The sequence below is a fragment of the Pongo pygmaeus genome, chromosome 16 (genome assembly GCF_028885625.2).
Source record: "Pongo pygmaeus isolate AG05252 chromosome 16, NHGRI_mPonPyg2-v2.0_pri, whole genome shotgun sequence".
NCBI lineage: Eukaryota > Metazoa > Chordata > Mammalia > Primates > Hominidae > Pongo > Pongo pygmaeus.
The window spans coordinates 95,303,143-95,320,026 of NC_072389.2; the positions used below are offsets into that span (position 1 = coordinate 95,303,143).

General features: G+C 50.7%; 1 protein-coding gene across 2 annotated transcripts; it reads right to left on the bottom strand.

Moving 5' to 3' along the window:
- Positions 1-409: 409 nt before the first annotated feature.
- PLIN1 (perilipin 1) lies at positions 410-15,232 on the bottom strand. Of its 2 annotated transcripts, none has more exons than XM_054450388.1 (9): positions 15,188-15,232; positions 13,434-13,492; positions 9,201-9,405; positions 7,485-7,567; positions 5,983-6,247; positions 5,503-5,675; positions 3,627-3,818; positions 2,961-3,206; positions 410-1,960 (listed from the first exon to the last, which is right to left on the bottom strand). In XM_054450388.1, exons 2-9 carry the CDS (start codon positions 13,476-13,478, stop codon positions 1,601-1,603), a joined length of 1,569 nt encoding a protein of 522 aa, XP_054306363.1. In that variant the 5' UTR covers positions 13,479-13,492; positions 15,188-15,232; the 3' UTR covers positions 410-1,600. The 2 variants fall into 2 exon arrangements, with proteins under 2 accessions (XP_054306363.1, XP_054306362.1); XM_054450387.1 differs by having other exon boundaries at positions 15,117-15,232.
- Positions 15,233-16,884: the final 1,652 nt, after the last annotated feature.

A 16,884-nucleotide genomic window follows, 5' to 3' on the forward strand; every position in this document is an offset into this window, starting at 1 on the left:
CCACAGATCAAGGCCCATGACTCATTACACTAAAGATCTGCCTGGGCCACAGAGTCAGTTCCAGGGCCCTAGAGTCAGTTTCAGGGAGTGGGGCTTCCAGGTGTGCAATAGAGTGGGAGCTAATAGAGTGGGTGCTTACGTGTCTGAGGGGGACCTGTGGAAGATGAGTATAAATATATGGATGTCTAAAAGGACTGACTGAAGACTTGTAATTTTCTGTGCATATTTCTGAAGCTGCAGGTGAAAATAACTAGAAAAACAGGGTTTGGTTTGGCAGGCTACTTGGTATTATCTAGTAATACTTAAAATGCACATATTCTTTCACCCAGTATGTCATGGTTACAAGTTATGCATCTATCATATATATATATATATATATATATATATAGCCACACATGTACACTAGACATTTTTGATAAGGACATTTATTATAGCACTGTTTGCAGTAGCAAAAAAGAAAAAAAAAAGGAAACAACTTAAAAGTCCATCATTAGGGAACTAGTTAAATCAAATAAGGCGTATCCATATTATGCAGTAGTTATTATGTGGCCATCAAAAAGAGCGAGTGGGATTTATAATGTGATACAAAAATCTCTCCAAGCTGTATTATTAAATGAAAAAAGCAGGCATGTATGACACCCCACAGCTTGTGTAAACACAAGCGGGGAGTGCACACACACGCGCCTGCAGGTGCACAGCCCTGCATACACAAGAGATGGCACCATGGTGGTTTTTAATGAAGGGGAACAGGGAGCTCGGGGAGAAAGACACACACCCTTTTGCAATGTTTGAATTTTGTAATTATATGAATGCATTTTCTAGATTTATCAAATATTAACATTTTGAAGAACAGGGTTGGGGATGAACTGTGGCTATACATAAAGTCTATATATGATCACCATTTTGGTTCCCCAGGATCAAAAGAGTGACTAGGCAGGTGAAGGCAGTAATGATCCAAATGGAAATGCGGCTGTGAGCAAGAAGCTGGCTCTACAAAGCACAGGCCTGGGACTCAGCCTGTGAAGGGGCGGGTACTCAGAAAGTGACACTAGTATTTTAAATAAACACCCAAGAGCTTTTGCATCTGATTGTTCCCTTCAAAGTAGTCTGCTGGGAGCCTAGATCATCAGAGGACGTTCATCAGAGGATGAGTAGATCATCCTAGATCACAGAGGAGTTCAGTGCTAAGAATGTGTCAAAACCTGTCTGGACCTTCAGAATGGTGACAGGAGTTACTCATTCGTGGCAAATATTTATCCACAGAGGCAGAATCTGAATTTTGGAAACCGTCAAATGTCTTTTGGCCACAAGTTTGGTTAAAGAGATGAAAAATCAAGTAAGGCAATTACTCTTTTAGTAAAAACCAAGCCATAGAATCAGAGCAGGCTGCGGCTCTGGTGTCCCTTAAAAACTGGCTCTGAGAGTGAAGCCCCAAAAGGATGCTAAAAAAAAAAAAAAATGTGTGCCTTGGCAGCATCATCGGGATAAGGCTGAGGTCCCCAGGGGACCACTTTGAAAGTGGCAACGCTCGCCTGGACAGGGCGGGTTCTGCTTATTAGAGAAACCCGCCGACCCGGGGCGCGGCGGCGGGTGCGGCGACTCAGCTCTTCTTGCGCAGCTGGCTGTACTGCGTGCGGCCCAGGATGGGCTCCATGACGCTGGGCCGGAAGAAGCTGTCGCTGACCCTGCGCTTTGGCTTCTCGCGGGGCACGGCCGGGAAGCCCGGGCGCGGCGCTACGGGCGTGGCGACTTTGTCCTCCAGGCCCGGGCCGGGGGGCGCGCCGGGGCTCTGCGCGCTGCGCAGGCTACGGCGGGGCTGTGCGAGACGCGGGGCGGGCTCCGGGCCGGCGGACGGCGCCCCGGACGCCCTGCGCTCCGCCTCCCGGCGCTCGACCTCGGCTGGTGGGTTGTCGATGTCCCGGAATTCGCTCTCCGGCTCCATCAGCGACAGCCTGGGGAGCTGAGGGCCCGGCAGCCGCCTTAGAGTCCTGGCTTGGCCCTGGGCCCTGCGCCTCTGACCCACCGCCCCTTCCCGGGCCCCTCGATTGTTCCCCTGGGAGCGGCCGTCAGGAGGACACAGGCTGGGGAGCGGTTCAGTAGTTTGGGGGGCACCGGGGAAAGCCCTGAGGTCCTGCCCACTGTGAGCTTCTCCATGGACAAGGCTGCTCAGGCAAGCCAAGCCTCCCAAAGTTTCAGGATCCCCTAGGCCTTCTTGAGGGGAACCCTCAATGGGAGGTCATCAGCTTTCCTAACTCTTCCTCGCAGCCCACACAGTGACCTGGCCAGGGACGGGTACACCTTCCTGGGGCTGGCCCGAGCGCAGGATGAACAGGCGGGCTGCTAAGATCCCTGGCATGCTGCTTGGTAGAGTGACTGAGTAACCCACCGCCTTCCCAGCTCTAAGGGTGCTTTCTGCCCTGACCAGCCCCGCCCCCCAGGCCTGCATAACCTGTAACTTGCTTTGGAAAGGGGCTCCCAAAGGGATGGCATTGGTATCCCCTGGGTTTTTCCTATCGGTGACAGGTGATAGAATTGGGTGGCGCCTGCTGCTGTCCCCTGGAACTCATGACCCACCCCTCAGGGTGCCCTGGAAGCCTCTCCAACCCCTTCCCAGGCAGCAGCATGCAAACCTGCGCAGCACCTGCCCGGCCTTTCAGTTGAGAGCAAAGGGGTGAAGGTGAGCCACTGGGATCCCGGGACTGATGGCTGGAGACTCCTCTACCAGCAGGTGGGAGGGGCCGTGGGGAGAAGCCTCAGGCCAGAGCCATGGGCCTCTACTCCTGGGGCTGGGAGAGGCCCGATATGTTAAAATGTTGCCAGGGCACTGAGGACTGGAGTGGGCAGGTCTTCAGAGGAGTAGGGGAAAGGAGGGGGACTGCAGCCCCTTCAGTCAAATCTACTTTATCTGCCCTGTCCAGGCCTCCTTGGGACACTAACAGTTTGCCAGGGGTGGTACTCACCGGCACGTAATGCACCACTGTGTCCACCACGTTGTCAGTAACGCCCTTCAGGGCATCTGATAGGGACATGGCCCTCCCCTTGGTTGAGGAGACAGCAGGGGCTGGTGTGAGGTGCAGCACCCTCCCTGCCATGCCCAGCACAGCTGCAGGTGCCCATGTCACAGCCGAGATGGTGGTCTGGAGGGTCTTCCGCAGGGTATGTGCCACACCACCCAGGAGGCCTCGAGGGCCTGGCAGGGCTGCTACCTGGGGGCCAGAGCAGGGTCAGTGCCTCCTGGGATAACTCCCCTGACCCTTCCCTCCCCACCAGCCCCAGAGCTAGAGGGGAAAGCATGAGAATACCAAATTTACAAAACTTCAGGCCTATTCTGCCACTAGCAGTGTGGCCTTGGACAGGTCACATTCCCTCTCTGAACCTCTCTTTCTTCTCCTGCAAAATGGGACAATAATCTCTGCCCTGCCTATTTACAGAGTGTTGCAAGGGTCAGCTGAGAGAATGACATGGAAGTCCCTTGCCAGCTGGGCATTTGGGGGTGGGGTGAAGGGTGTTGCACACACATGCCGTGCCCCTGCATCTGGGGCAGAGGCTCTGAGTTCACCCTATGCCCCTGCTTCTCACCCCTTCTGTGGGCTGGGGGACCTTGAGGCTCCCACTCTCCCCCTCACCTCACTGAACTTGTTCTCCTCGGTCTCCAATTCTTCCTCCTCCTCCGTGTCCTCTCCCTCCGTGTCTGTCTGGTCCTCATGATCCTCCTCCTGGGAGGCTGCGAGGCTGTGCAGCCAGGGTACCCGTACTTCGCTCCTCCGCCGGGACACCGCCTGCATGGCCACTAAGGCACCCCACTGGGCCAGGCTGCTCTGAGGGAGGATGGCAGCAGATTGCTGGCTCAACTGCCCCTGCTGAAGGCCAGGGAGCCCCAGCAGCCCAAGCCCCTCGCCCCCAGGGTCCGGGCCAGGTGGTGAGCAGGGCTCAGCCCCAGCAGACTTTTCTTAAAACTTTTTATTGAGTGGTAATCTACATACACTAAAGTGCACACATCTTTAGTGTAAGCTCTATGAATTTTCATAAGAACACACCTGTGTAACCACCACAGATCAAGACATAGACAATTTACAACACCCAAAGACTCCCTGTGTCCCCACTCAGTCCATATTCCCCCAAGAGTGACCATAATCCTGGTCTCTGTCACCATGCATTAGTTTTGCCTATTTTTGAACTGCATATAAGTGGAGTCACACCACGTGTATTCATTCATTAATGGCTCCTTTAGTTAAATATTACGGTGTAAGTTTCACCCGTGTTGCTGCAAATGGAAGTAGTTCCTTCTTTTTCATTTCTGTGTAATATTCCAGCATACGAATTTCCCGTAATTTACCCATTCTACCGTTGATGGACATTAGCATTGCTTCCAGTTCTTAGCTAAAGATATTGCTGATCTGAACATTTTTTACTTGTCTTAGGAGACTTAAGTGCTCATTTCTGTTGGGTATGCACTTAAGAGTGGAACTGCTGGGCCATAGGATATATGTATGTTAGCTTTGGTAGATACTCCTCCCAGATCTTTTAAGAGTGAAAAATTCAATGAACCAGAGCGTCCCATGGGAAGAAATTGACTGAGCAAGTGGGCTGGTGTCTCCTGAGGCACATTCTAAACCTCTAGGGAGCCCCACAAACAGAGCCTCCTTATTACACAGCTTTTGGGGATGCCACTCTATTCTATGTGAATGGTGGCATGTGAGGTTCTGCCCACTGCAGGCGGGGTCCAGGCATGTGACTCAGTCTCAGCTGTTATTGATGCAGGGGACAGAGGGGAACTACTGCTCCTGTATCCCTGCAGGGCCAACACTTGCTTGAATGAATGATCCACGCCTGATGATGCTTTTAAAAGTACTGCTCAAAAGATGGCTGAAAAGTAGTCATCTTGTTTGCTGGCCTTTATGCTTTAATATTGTTTTATTTTCTTTTCTGGCCTTAGTTTCTTACTAAAATTCCTTATGAAAAACATCCAGCCTATTTCTGCTAAAATACAGAGAGGTGGAGGTGGGGAGTGGTAGGGAGTTAACTCTCCCTGGGCCTAGAAAGGGCAACTTTACCTTGGGTGCGTTGGTGCTGGGTACACTCTCCCTGACAAATTGGGTTGTATACTTTGTTTATTTAAGGATGACAGTCCCTAGTGCTTGCATAGCAGATGGAGGTCCTGCTGTCTTATAAGTGGGAAGACCCATAGAAAGAGGCCCACTTGGGGGGATGAAGGCTGGGGCTTGTGGGAGACTCAGAGGGAAATGGGGGAGATAGAAGTGAGTGGTGGGGCAGGAGCACTCTAGCAAGGCAGGCCTGCCCTTGCTTAACATCCTGTCCCTTCTCTTTCCCTGTGGTCTGGAAGGGCATCCCTCTACCCCTCTCAAGTCCTCTTAGAACTAAAGCCCCAGCCCAGGTTGGAAGAGAGAATGTTCTCAGGACAGGAAGGGGTGATGGGAGGGACTAGGAGGCCCACAGGGCTCCCAGGCACTGGGTCAGTCAGAGCTCAGGGCAGATACTTACCAGGGGCGCCACGCCTGGGATCCACATGGCCATGGTGTGGCCCTGCTCCAGGGCCCGGGCCATGGTCTGCATGGTGTATCGAGAGAGGGTGTTGGTCAGAGCCCCAACCCTGCTCATGAGGCTCGGCTTGGCCTTGGGAGACTTCTGGGCTTGCTGGTGTCCAGGAGCAGGGGCTGGGTAGGGATTTGGGGGGAAAGAAGAGAAAACAGGTCAGAGAGGGGCCGGAGAGATCCGGGTCATGTCTAGGACTGGAAAGTAGGTGTTCTAGGTCCACCACAAACTCACCGGTGAGTTCCACAACTCACTTTCCCTCTTTACAGATGGGATGGGGGTGGGGGGGGTAAATGATTATGAATCCATCTGAAAATCCCACTGGCCTTCCCTATTCCAGAGCAGTGGCTGGATGAGCCACCTCCTGCTGATTCCCAGGCAGTGTGTATGACAATTCACTCCCAGGCCGAGCCTCTGAATGGCAGGTACCTGACTCTTCCTTGTCTGGAGGGAGGAGGTACTCCACCACCTTCTCAATACTGCCCAAGGCCAAGTCGGCCCCTCCAGAAGCCAGTCGGCCAGCTCGAGTGTTGGCAGCAAATTCCGCAGTGTCTCTGGCCACCCCCCAGGCGAGCTCGCACCCGGCCAAAGCAGCCCCCAGGACCTTGTCTGAAGTGCTTGCGATGGGAACGCTGATGCTGTTTCTGGCACTGCGGAGGCGGGTGGAGATGGTGTCCTTCAGCTCAGAAGCAATCTGGGGGAAGTTGGTGGGGGTGTTAAGCATGTGGTCTTGCAGGCCCTACAAGGGCTGCCCTTTTGGGGTCTGGTGACCTGAGCCCAGCTCCCAGGAAGGCGTCATCTAAAGGCCCAGGGAACTGGTACTGATATTTAGGTACCTGGAATTAAGCTGGGCTTTAAAGGGAGAGGGCTCCAACCTTCCCTGTGCCAACTGTTTGGATCTCCTGGCTTCTTCACCCCCCATCACTGCCTGTCAAGATCCCTCCCATCTGTGAGGATGACCCCAAAGCCTCCTCCTTGGTGCCACCTGTCCTGATACCCTCGGGCTCACAAGGAATCTCCTCCATCCTGTCCTCAGAACACAGCATTTCTATTGATTTATAGCTGTGCTTAATCTTCCTACAAGTTCTGCATCGAAACAATTTGTCTTTTTCTTCATTATCCTGGGAGCTCCTTTGTGACAAAAATGTTGCCTTTTACCTGGAAAAATGGGGAGCAAAGAGCACAGGCCTCACAGCTGAACAGACCTGCTCTCATTGTCTCCACTTAAGGCTGTGTGGCCATGGGGGAGACACTGGTTTCCTCTCTGTAAAATGGAGATAACAACCCTTATCCCAGAGGGTTGACAAGTGGATTAAATGAGAGCGCTTCATAAAGCACAGGTGATGGCCCCGGGCATAGGGTAGGGCTCAGTACATGTGTGTGGGAAGGGTAGATAGTTGGTCAGTGAGATAGATGAGGTCAGAGACCGAAGCTTATTCCCCAGAAGCACCAAAAATGAGTCCTTATCATAGCAACTACCCAATAAATATATAGCCAGGTAAAGTGACTTTCAATCTCATGGTCCATAAAATGTTGGATATTGAGGATATGGGATGACACTCCTGGGATCTGAATGTGTGTCACTCAGGATCTTAGGCAGCTGTAGTTGCCCAGTGGTCCAGGGCAGACTATGGAACCTCAGATCCCAGGGCGTGGTATCGGGAGGCAGTGGGACCTGCCTCGAGCTCCTGTTTGGGTTTGCCTCTGGGCTCGTGCCTGCTGGTCCCAGAAACCCCACCTCCATTTAGCTTCACAGGGAGAAGAGGAGCCTGTTGTGTGGCCTTGGGAGCAGGCAGTCTTCACCAGCCTTGGAGGGTGCTCACCATGGGACACAGATTTCCGGTCACGGCATAGCAGCCCCTGCCCTCTCCTCCCTGAGAGGTAGTGACGACAGAGTGCAGGGAGGCTTCGAGAGGTGGAAAGGGGCTCACCTTTTCAGGAGGGTACTGGAGGGCGGGGATCTTTTCCTCCAGGTGGTCCAAGCCTCGGCAGGCCAGCTCATTGGCAGCTATGACTGGAAGGAAAGGGCCAAGTTTGGGTGAGCCCTGCCCCTCCCCATGAGAATCTAGCAGTGGCCTCTGTGCCAAGGAAGTGACTTGGAGCCCTCAAATCCCAAGGCCTGCTGCCTCCTCAACATCTCTGGGCCCCAGGCCCTTTGCCCTCTTTAGCCCTTGTCCACAAGGACTCCTCAAGACCTGGGCCAGTTTCTTTCGTCTGTGTGGGAACTCTGGAGTCGCTCAGACCTGCACTCAAAAGGCCAAGTGACCACATCTAAGCAGCCTGTGGCCTCAGCAAGTCACAGCCTGTCTGAGCCTCTGCTTCCTACCTTGTAAAAGGTGAATTAATGGTGCCTGTCTGGCAGGATTTTTGTGAAGAAGAATGATGGGAGCTATATGAATCACAAACAAGTACCGTTCTTTCCCTCCTTCTCTTCCTTCCCCACCTGCATGGGAGCTCTGAGTGAGCACGAGAGGGAGAAGAGAGGTGTGAGAGGGAGGCAGATGGCAGTGAGGCCTTGGGGCTGGGCCTGCTTAGCTCTCAACATGACAAACTCCCAGCACAGCCAGTGCAGGCCCGAGGCTGTCCATGCTCTTCTTTATAACCACTAGGTGTTGAGATGGTCAACTGTCTGAAAAGGGTCACAGGGAAGGGAAAAGAGTTGCCCCCGGAGAATGGGCATGCATCAGAGATGCACCTGCTTCAAGGGGATCCCGCCTGGGTTGGCCGGGACACCGGCTCTGCAGCCATGGCCAATGGGGGCCACAGCTTTCAAGGAGAGTTCTTTATACTCTTTCATATATTCTTTCTCCAGATACCTTATTTTTCTTCACAAACTTCTCAAGCAGCAGAGAGCCCAGATGACTTGGCTGTCTTCCAGTTGGGGAGAATGAGACTCAAGGAAACTATTTAAGGAGCTTGCAGCCAGGGACAGGCCCTGGGCCTGCTTTACATCTGTCCTCTCCTGTTTGCTGTGTGGAGTCCTCAGCTACCCATAATTCTGTAATTAGGATGGTGGAAGGTGCTAGACTTTTTGGCATTACTGTGATTTCCCTCAGCCCTGTGTATGCCTTGGAGACCACATTTTCAGATGGGGCAGAACAATTTGAGTGGTGCACACCTGGTAAGGCCCGTAGGAGAGTCGTCTTCTGCCTCCAGGGCCCTGGCTGGTGGCTCTCTGCCGCCCCCACCCGTCATGAGCCGCTACCATCAGCTGCTGGGCTCAGCCAGCTTTCCCCTCCCTCCATGCCCTCCAGCCCTGCCAGGCCCCTTAGTGCCGGCTGCCTCTGCCTCTACCAGACTCTGCTGGTTCTTGCTGCTGCTGCCTGTGCTGCTACAGTGAGTGTCTGGTCTGCCATGGGCCCCACCCTCACCACTGCCTGCATAGCTCTGCCTTCCCTTCCCCTGCAGATTCTCTGGCCATCATTGTTATCCTAGGAAAATGCCAGCTGGGCCATAGATCGGCATCTATAGATGAAAAGAGATCGGTATGTATACCTTTATAGCCATAGATAAGAAGACCATGCAATGGGATGTGGGCAGACAGACAAGCAAGTTATCAGACAGTCAGACAGACTGAGAGGCAGACAGACAGACTGGAAGGTAGGCAGTGAACAAGCAGGCAGCTGCTGATCGCCACGAGGACTCACACTGGGTGGACAGCCTGCGGACCACCGGCTCCATGCTCCAGGCAGCCAAGCTACTGGCGCTCTGCACGCCCTTCTCATAGGCATTGCACACAGAGGCCACCAGGGGGTGGGCTTCCTTAGTGCTGGTGTAGGTCTTCTGGAAGCATTCGCAGGTGCCACTCACCACCGGCAGCTGCAGGACCCGCTGCAGCACATTCTCCTGCTCCTGGTGTGGAAGGAACACATTCAAGTTGTCCCACCTCCCTCTCCAGCCTCCCAGGAAGGTGACCCCAGGGTCACGGGGACCAATGGTGCAACTAGCCCAAGTCCAAGTGACCTGGGGGGAACCAAGGCCAAAGAGGTCTCTAGATGCCCCAATCATGGGAGCATGGGAGAGCCCGTGGGGAAAACAAGAGTCAGCTGGCCATGTCCTCCTGGTCACCATCCAGGTTCTGGAGAGCTGCCAAGGCAATCTCTGTTCTCCAGGGACCAAGTCAGATCCCACCACCCCCACCCCCACCTCAACTCACTCCCCTGATACCTCCTGGTAGAGAGCAAGTGTTGTTAATGTCTAGAGTTTTAGTCCACTTTTGATTGGTGGCTTCTCCAAACATTTTTCTGGTCTTTCTGAGGTACTGCCTCCCTGCCTGTGTATCCCAGCCCCACTGCCTAGAATGCTCACCTTCCCTCCCGACAGCCCTTGCTGCCTAGCAGAATGCCATTCCCTCAAGACTCTGCTTGACCAGCACTTCCCCTGTGAAGCTTCCAGACTCTCCTCCATCACGTTGGAAGCCACTCCCTCCCTGGCTGTCTCCACATTCGTCGCACCGTGCTGTGGTTATGTGTATTCATCTCACTCCCCGTAGACTGTCATCTCTGCATCCCCAGAGTGTAGCCTAAACATGGCACAGTAATGTTAGCTGAATACCTGAACTACAGTCAGGGCTGTGCCTAGTAGAATGTGTAGGTTTAGATCTGCCCAACTGCACAGAATCACAGAATCTTAGGGGACTTTGTAGTAAGAATCCTTTCCATCGTTTCTCTGGTAGACTTGTATTTGTTTGTATTTATTTATTATTTTTTATAGAGACAGGGTTTCACTCTGTTGCTCAAACTGAAGTGCATTAGTGCCATCATAGTTCACTGTAACCTCCAACTCGTGAGCTCAAACAGTCCCCACACTTGTGCCTCCTGGGTAGCTGGGACTACAGGCGTGTGACACCATGCCTTGCTAATATTTTTATTTTGTTGAGGGGGGTCTTACCGGTCTTGAACTCCTGGCCTCAAGTGATCCTTCTGCCTCAGCCTCCCAAATCACTGAGATTATAGGCATGAGCCATTGTGCCCAGCCAAGACTTATATTTGAATGTCTCCCTGAATGAGAGCTCTCCCCCTCACAAAGTGGCCTGTGTCCCTTGTTGGACAGCTTTGCTGAGCTGAAATTTGTCTCCACCCCCCTGTTCCACATTCTGCCCTCTGGAACAAAACTGAGCAAACCTATTTCATCATTCACGGGTTGGCCCTTCACATATTTGAAGTCAAATATGTCTCCCTTTAGAAGTGCCTCTATCATGTTAAATGGCTCCAGTCCCTACCTTCGTTTACAAATGGTTCACACTGTGGTCTGGTGACCCCCTCTCCTGGACATGCTACAGTTTTACATTATCTTTCTTAAAAATATACTACCCTCGCTTGAGCCCAGGAGTTTAAGGCCAGCCGGGGCAACATAGGGAGACCCCGTCTCTAAAAAAAAAAAAAATAATAATAATAATAATTAGCAGGGCATGGTGCTGTGTGCCTGTGGTCCCAGCTACTCAGGAACCTCAGGCGGGAAGATCACATGAGCCTGGGAGTTGGAGACTGTAGTGAGCCATAATCACGCCACTGTACTACAGCCTCGATGACAGAATGACACCCTGTCTCAAAAAACAAAAAACACTCAAAGACAGCACTCTGGGTGTGATCTGCGCGTGCTGGGTGTAGTGGAACAATCGTTTATCATTTCCGGGGTGCTGTGCTGTTAGTAATGCACCTTTGGCAGCAGTCACATAATTAAGCTTTAGGTCACCTAGGAATCTTAGTGAAAAAACACTGGTCTCTGAGTAAAAGAATGAATTCTAGGGCTAAGTGTAGAAGCTCATGCCTGTAATCCCAACACTTTGGGAGTCTGAGGCAGGAGGATCATTTGAACCCGGGAGTTTGAGACCACTCTGAGCCACAAAAAAAAAAAAAAAAAAAAAAAAAGCCAGCCATGCTAATATTTGATGGCATGTGGACTACAGAGTCCCAGCTACTGGGGAGGCTGAGATGAGAGGACTGTCTGAGACCAGGAGGCCGAGGCTGCAGTGAACTATGACGGTGCCACTGCACTCCAGCCAGGGTGACAGAGCAAGCCTCTGCATCTAAAAAGTAAATAAATAAAATTAAAAGAACAAATTCTAGGCATGCAGAGGGAAAGAACATTTGCCAGGTGCCATTATGCTGCAGGCACTGGTCTGGGTGCCTTGGTGACATGAGCTCACTTAATTCTAACAGCCGTCCTCTGGGGTCAGCACTGTCACCAACACTGAGTCGATGAGGAGACTGACAATCAGAAACAGGAAGTGATTTACCCAAGATCCCACAGCTGATAAGTGGCAGAGCCAGGATTCCAACACAAGTTGGAAATGGCCTACCTGGGATTACCTTCAAAATAACACGAAGTTGGGGAATTAATGGAAGTGAGGATGAGGCAGGATTGGCCATGAATTCATGGTCTTCGGGGCTAACAAAGGGTACATGGGGCTTACTATGTTCTTTTCTGTCTATTCTTATGAATGTTGAGAATTCTCTGTATCAAAAGTAAAAAGAAAAAATCTCCCCAGGTCAGATTCAGATGCTCAAGCTCTCTGTAGCTTTGAATATGACACTGTGGCATGGTTTTGCTCGCAAAGTGAACACCTGACCTGTTCTGTTTGTAGGAGGCAGAGTTCAAAGACCCCCATCAATGAGACCTACATGCACACAAAGACAGAGCAGCCCACAATATCTTAGTTTAGTTTGTTTGTTTTTTTGAGATGGAGTCTCACTGTCTCCCAGGCTGGAGTGCAGTGGTGCCATCTCAGCTCACTGCAAGCTCTGCCTGCCGACTTCATGCCATTCTCCTGCCTCAGCCTCCCGAGTAGCTGGGACTACAGGCACCCGCCACCATGCCCGGCTGATTTTTTGTATTTTTAGTAGAGATGGTATTTTTAATAGAGATGGATTTCACCATGTTAGCCAGGATGGTCTCGATCTCCTGACCTTGTGAACCACCTGCCTCGGCCTCCCAAAGTGCTGGGATTACAGGCGTGAGCCACCGCACCCGGCCAATATCTCAGTTTTTGATCCTGCAGGTGAATTTGAAATTTGAACTAGAAATACAGTATGACTATAAACAAGAAAACATTCTTTTTAACATTTTGGACGAGGCTTCAGAGGTTGTTTTAGACAAAACCGAAGGAGGAAAGAGATTCTTTCCTCCTTCAGAAGGGAATAAACCACCGTCTGTTAGAATGGCTTAACCATGTACTTGACCATTTTACGCCTCTCTCTGTTCTATGATTCAATACAAAACAAAGTGATTCCTAGTGCAAGAGTTAGTAAAAGCCTAACTTGGGCAAGGTGGATATTGTACAGGTTCATAATTTTTAAGTTTCACTATCTGAACTGTGTCCAAATCTGAGATGCCTTGCCAGGAGCCATCAAGCATTCCTGGCAAGGCATCTTGCCACTGTTTCAAGTCACAGTGAAAACCAGGTCAGAGATAGAACACCAGACACACGGAATATCCCACCCTTCCCCCCACACAGCAGCACAGGCTGTGCACCGTCTAACTCCGAGAGGTGACATTTGCCATATGAATGATGCTGGAGACACAGAATGCAGTGGCTCTGCACTGAATGCACATCCAGCTGGGCGGTGGACAGAGCATGGGCTTCTGCGTCAGGGTTTAAACAGTAGTTCCCTTCCTCTCCACTCCCCCGTGTCCCTAAGCCAGGATTTCTGTCCCTTTTTTTCAAGATGCTTAGTTTTTAATAGGCATCTTTTTTCCCCCTCCCAGATCCTCCAACTGCCCCCTACAAAAGGTGGTGAGGGCAAGAATAACTAAGCGGTGGTAGTCAATGAACTAGGATTATAATCTGGGAATATCTTGCTCTAAGTCCCCTGCGTCTCCCCTCCCTGCTTCTTCCTCCTCCCTCAGTTGTCCATCCCAGATGAGCCCAAGTTACTCACAGGGAGGTCTCCATCCAGCAAGGTGGGGTCTTTGTTGACTGCCATCCTAGCTCCTCAAGCTGCAAAACAGAGTCCCAGATCCCATCAGAAGCCCTCAGGCTTGAGCTCCACTGGGTCAATTCCCTACATCTCATGGCCACCAACTAGGCCCAGGCTGCCTGGGGGCCCATTTGCCCTGAACAGAAGGCATTAGGTTGGAGGGTGAATGTCACACACAATAGCCCCACTCCTTAGGGTCCCATAGCAATGAGTTGCTCCGTAGCTTGTCAAGACTGATGTTTCTTTCTTTCTTTCTTTCTTTCTTTTTTTGAGATGGAGTCTTGCTCTGTTGCCCAGGCTGGAGTGTAGTTACACAGTCTCGGCTCACTACCACCTCCGCCTCCGGGGTTCAAGGGATTCTCCTGCCTCAGCCTCCCAAGTAGGTGGGATTACAGGCGCCCACCACCACGCCCGGCTAATTTTTTTTTTTTTTTTTTTTAGTAGAAATGGGGTTTCATCATGTTGGCCAGGCTGGTCTCGAACTCCTGACCTCAAGTGATCTGTCCACCTTGGTCTCCCAAAGTGCTGGGATTACAGGTGTGAGCCACCACGCCCTGCCGAGAATAATGTTTCCTATAAGAGCTCGGGTTAGGAGGCCAGGCGTGGTGGCTCAGGCCTGTAATCCCAGCACTTTGGGAGGCCAAGGCAGGCAGATCACCTGAGTTCAGGAGTTCGAGACCAGCTTGGGCAACATGGTGAAACTCCATCTCTATGAAAAATACAAAAATTAGCCAGGCGTGGTGGTGGGCGTCTGTATCCCAGCTACTTGGGAGGCTGAGGCAGGAGAATCGCTTGAGCCCGGGAGGCGGCGGTTGCAGTGAGCTGAGATCGCTCCACTGCACTCCAGCTTGGGCGACAGAGCGAGACTCTGTCTCAAAAAAAAAAAAAAAAAAAAAAAGGAGTTCAGGTTAGGAAATAAAAAATGCAGGTAGCCATAAGAGATAAAAAGTTTTAGATAAAGTCTTAAGGCTCTTAAATGAAGGTCCTAAAGAGACTAAAACAACCAGTTTCAAGCTGGGTGCATTGGCAAGCACCTGTAATCCCAGCTACTGAGGCTGACATGGGAGAATTGCTTGAGCCCAGGAGTTTGAGATCAGCCTGGGCAATATAGTGAGACCCCCATCTCTAAAAAAATAAATAAACAAGTTTCAGGTTTCATCTTTGAAAAGGCTCTGGGTTAATTCCTCTATTTCTCTCTCTCTTTCTGTCTGTCCCTCTCCCCCTCTCCCTATCGGTTTTTTGAGACAGGGTCTCAATCTGTTGCCCAGGATGAAATGTGGTGGAACAATCATGGCTCACTGCAGCTTTGACCTCCTGGGATCAAGGTACCCTCCCACCTCAGCCGCCCACGTAGCTGGGACTACAGGCATGCACCACAATGCAGGGCTAATTTTTTTTTCTTTTTTTTGTAGAGACAGGATCCCACTGTGTTGCCCAGGTTGTTCTTGAACTCCTGGGCTCAAGTGATCCACCTGCCTTGGCCACCTGCAGTGCTGGGATTAAAGGCATGATCCACTGTGCCTATCCAATTCCTCTATTTCTAGATTCTGGTTTCTAGATTCTGGTATCTATACCAGAATCTCTCCCTCAGTAGTTTCCCTGCAGAGTTTTTCATCTCCAGCAAAATTCCCAAGAGGCCCTTACCTTCAACTTCGTCCCTTTAATGTTCATAAACAAGACATGTAAGGCAGGTGCCCCAGGACCCCAACACTCACTCCAGCTGACCGCCACCTCAGTCTCACAGAGCCCAGGCTGCAGAGCGTCCCCTCAGGCAGAAACAATTCCTATCACTCCTGGGAGTCTTGGGCAATGCTACTTACGCCTCCCAGCTAGAGGAGGGCAGAGAGGAAGAGAAAGCAGGGTCAGCCAGTTGTCATGGTTATCTGACCCAGGGTTCCCCAGGTATATCCTAACTTCTCTAAGGACACTTAGCAAACAAGGAGGTAGGTGGCAGAGCTGAAGGAGATCCAGGCTCAGAGGACTTAGTATTCCAGAGCCATGAAGCATCAGTTCTATAATGTTCCTGCCCTCAATTCACAAAAATCTGCTTTCCAGAAAGAAGGTATAGTGATATACATTGTTAAACTCAAAAGCTCTAAAGTTCTATATACCTCTGCAATCTTTTGGCTCCTTTTCCATAGAGGGTCTTGTGGGACAGTTTTCAATCCATTTCTCTCATCTTTTCTTATTTACTAGCAAGAGTGAATGTTGAACAGTAAAATTTAAACCCACACAGAAGAGTTCATCTGAATGTATTCATCTTTGATTATGGAGATAAAGTGCCCTCAGTGAAGAAGCGACAGAGCCGGGAGTTGAGTTTTTGACAGTATAGCCTTTGAGGGAGGAATTCCCACTTCTTAGAATTCAAAAAAATTTATTGAACTTTATCTGGCCTAAGATGCTACCAGAATGAAGAGTAGGAGAGCCAAGTAGATATTTGTTCTCATAAGTCTGGATAAGTGAGTGTTGACAAAGATTCTATCACTAATCAATAGCACCCAGACAACCAAGAACTAGCACCACTCAACCCTTCTTTAGCCAGGACTCAAGCACAAGCCCAAGTTTTAGTTCCTGGCTTCAGATATGATGGAGGACTATGGTGTAAGCCATAGCTTTCAGATTAACTAAGAAGGGCCTCTTCATGAAAATGGACAATAGGAAAACAAAACTTATTTTCTTTGTTGCTGGTGGAATTGTATGTATTGTTGACTCTGCTAAGTCACACACTGTGAGCAAGAGAAGAAAGAGGCAGGGGTGGGGAATTATGAAAGATCCTTGGTAATAAATTACGTATCTGTGATGCAATAAAGTAGGGAATGAGAAGGCAGGAAAGGGAGGAGTCAAGCAGGGGGGCTTCGAAGGAGTAATATGCTATACGTTTAATACTTACTGTCCAACCTGGGCTTTTCAAATGTAAGGCAGTAGAGAAGACAAAGTATTTAAAGAAGTGGCCTCTGCCCTCACCTCAAGGTTCAGCACAAATTATCTGTGAGGCTGTGACTGGACAGCAACCTGAGCCAAAGGGCAGTTTTCAGCCTTCAGAGTAGTGGCTTTGGGCCAGAGGGAACATAGGGCTTTGTGCCTGAAAGCTCTGCCAAATCAAATAGTCCTTTGGCTGCTTTAGCTGGGAGTGCAGAATGTGGGTGAGAGGTGAGAAGTGGTGAAAGGGCCTAGGAGAGTCCCAAGGGAAGACAGAAGTGTTAGTTTTCTAGCAGTAGCTTGCAGGGCATAGAGTTCTATCTTCTTTCCTTCTCCGTACCTACCTGCTTTCCCTACCCCTCCACCACGTGAGAGCAGGGACCTAGGTCATCTTGCTCACAAGTGGATCCCCAAAACCATGCATGGCACTCAAACATTCATTGTTGAATAAATGAATTATCAGGCAACAGTGCTCAGTTGTGAATGTGCTGGG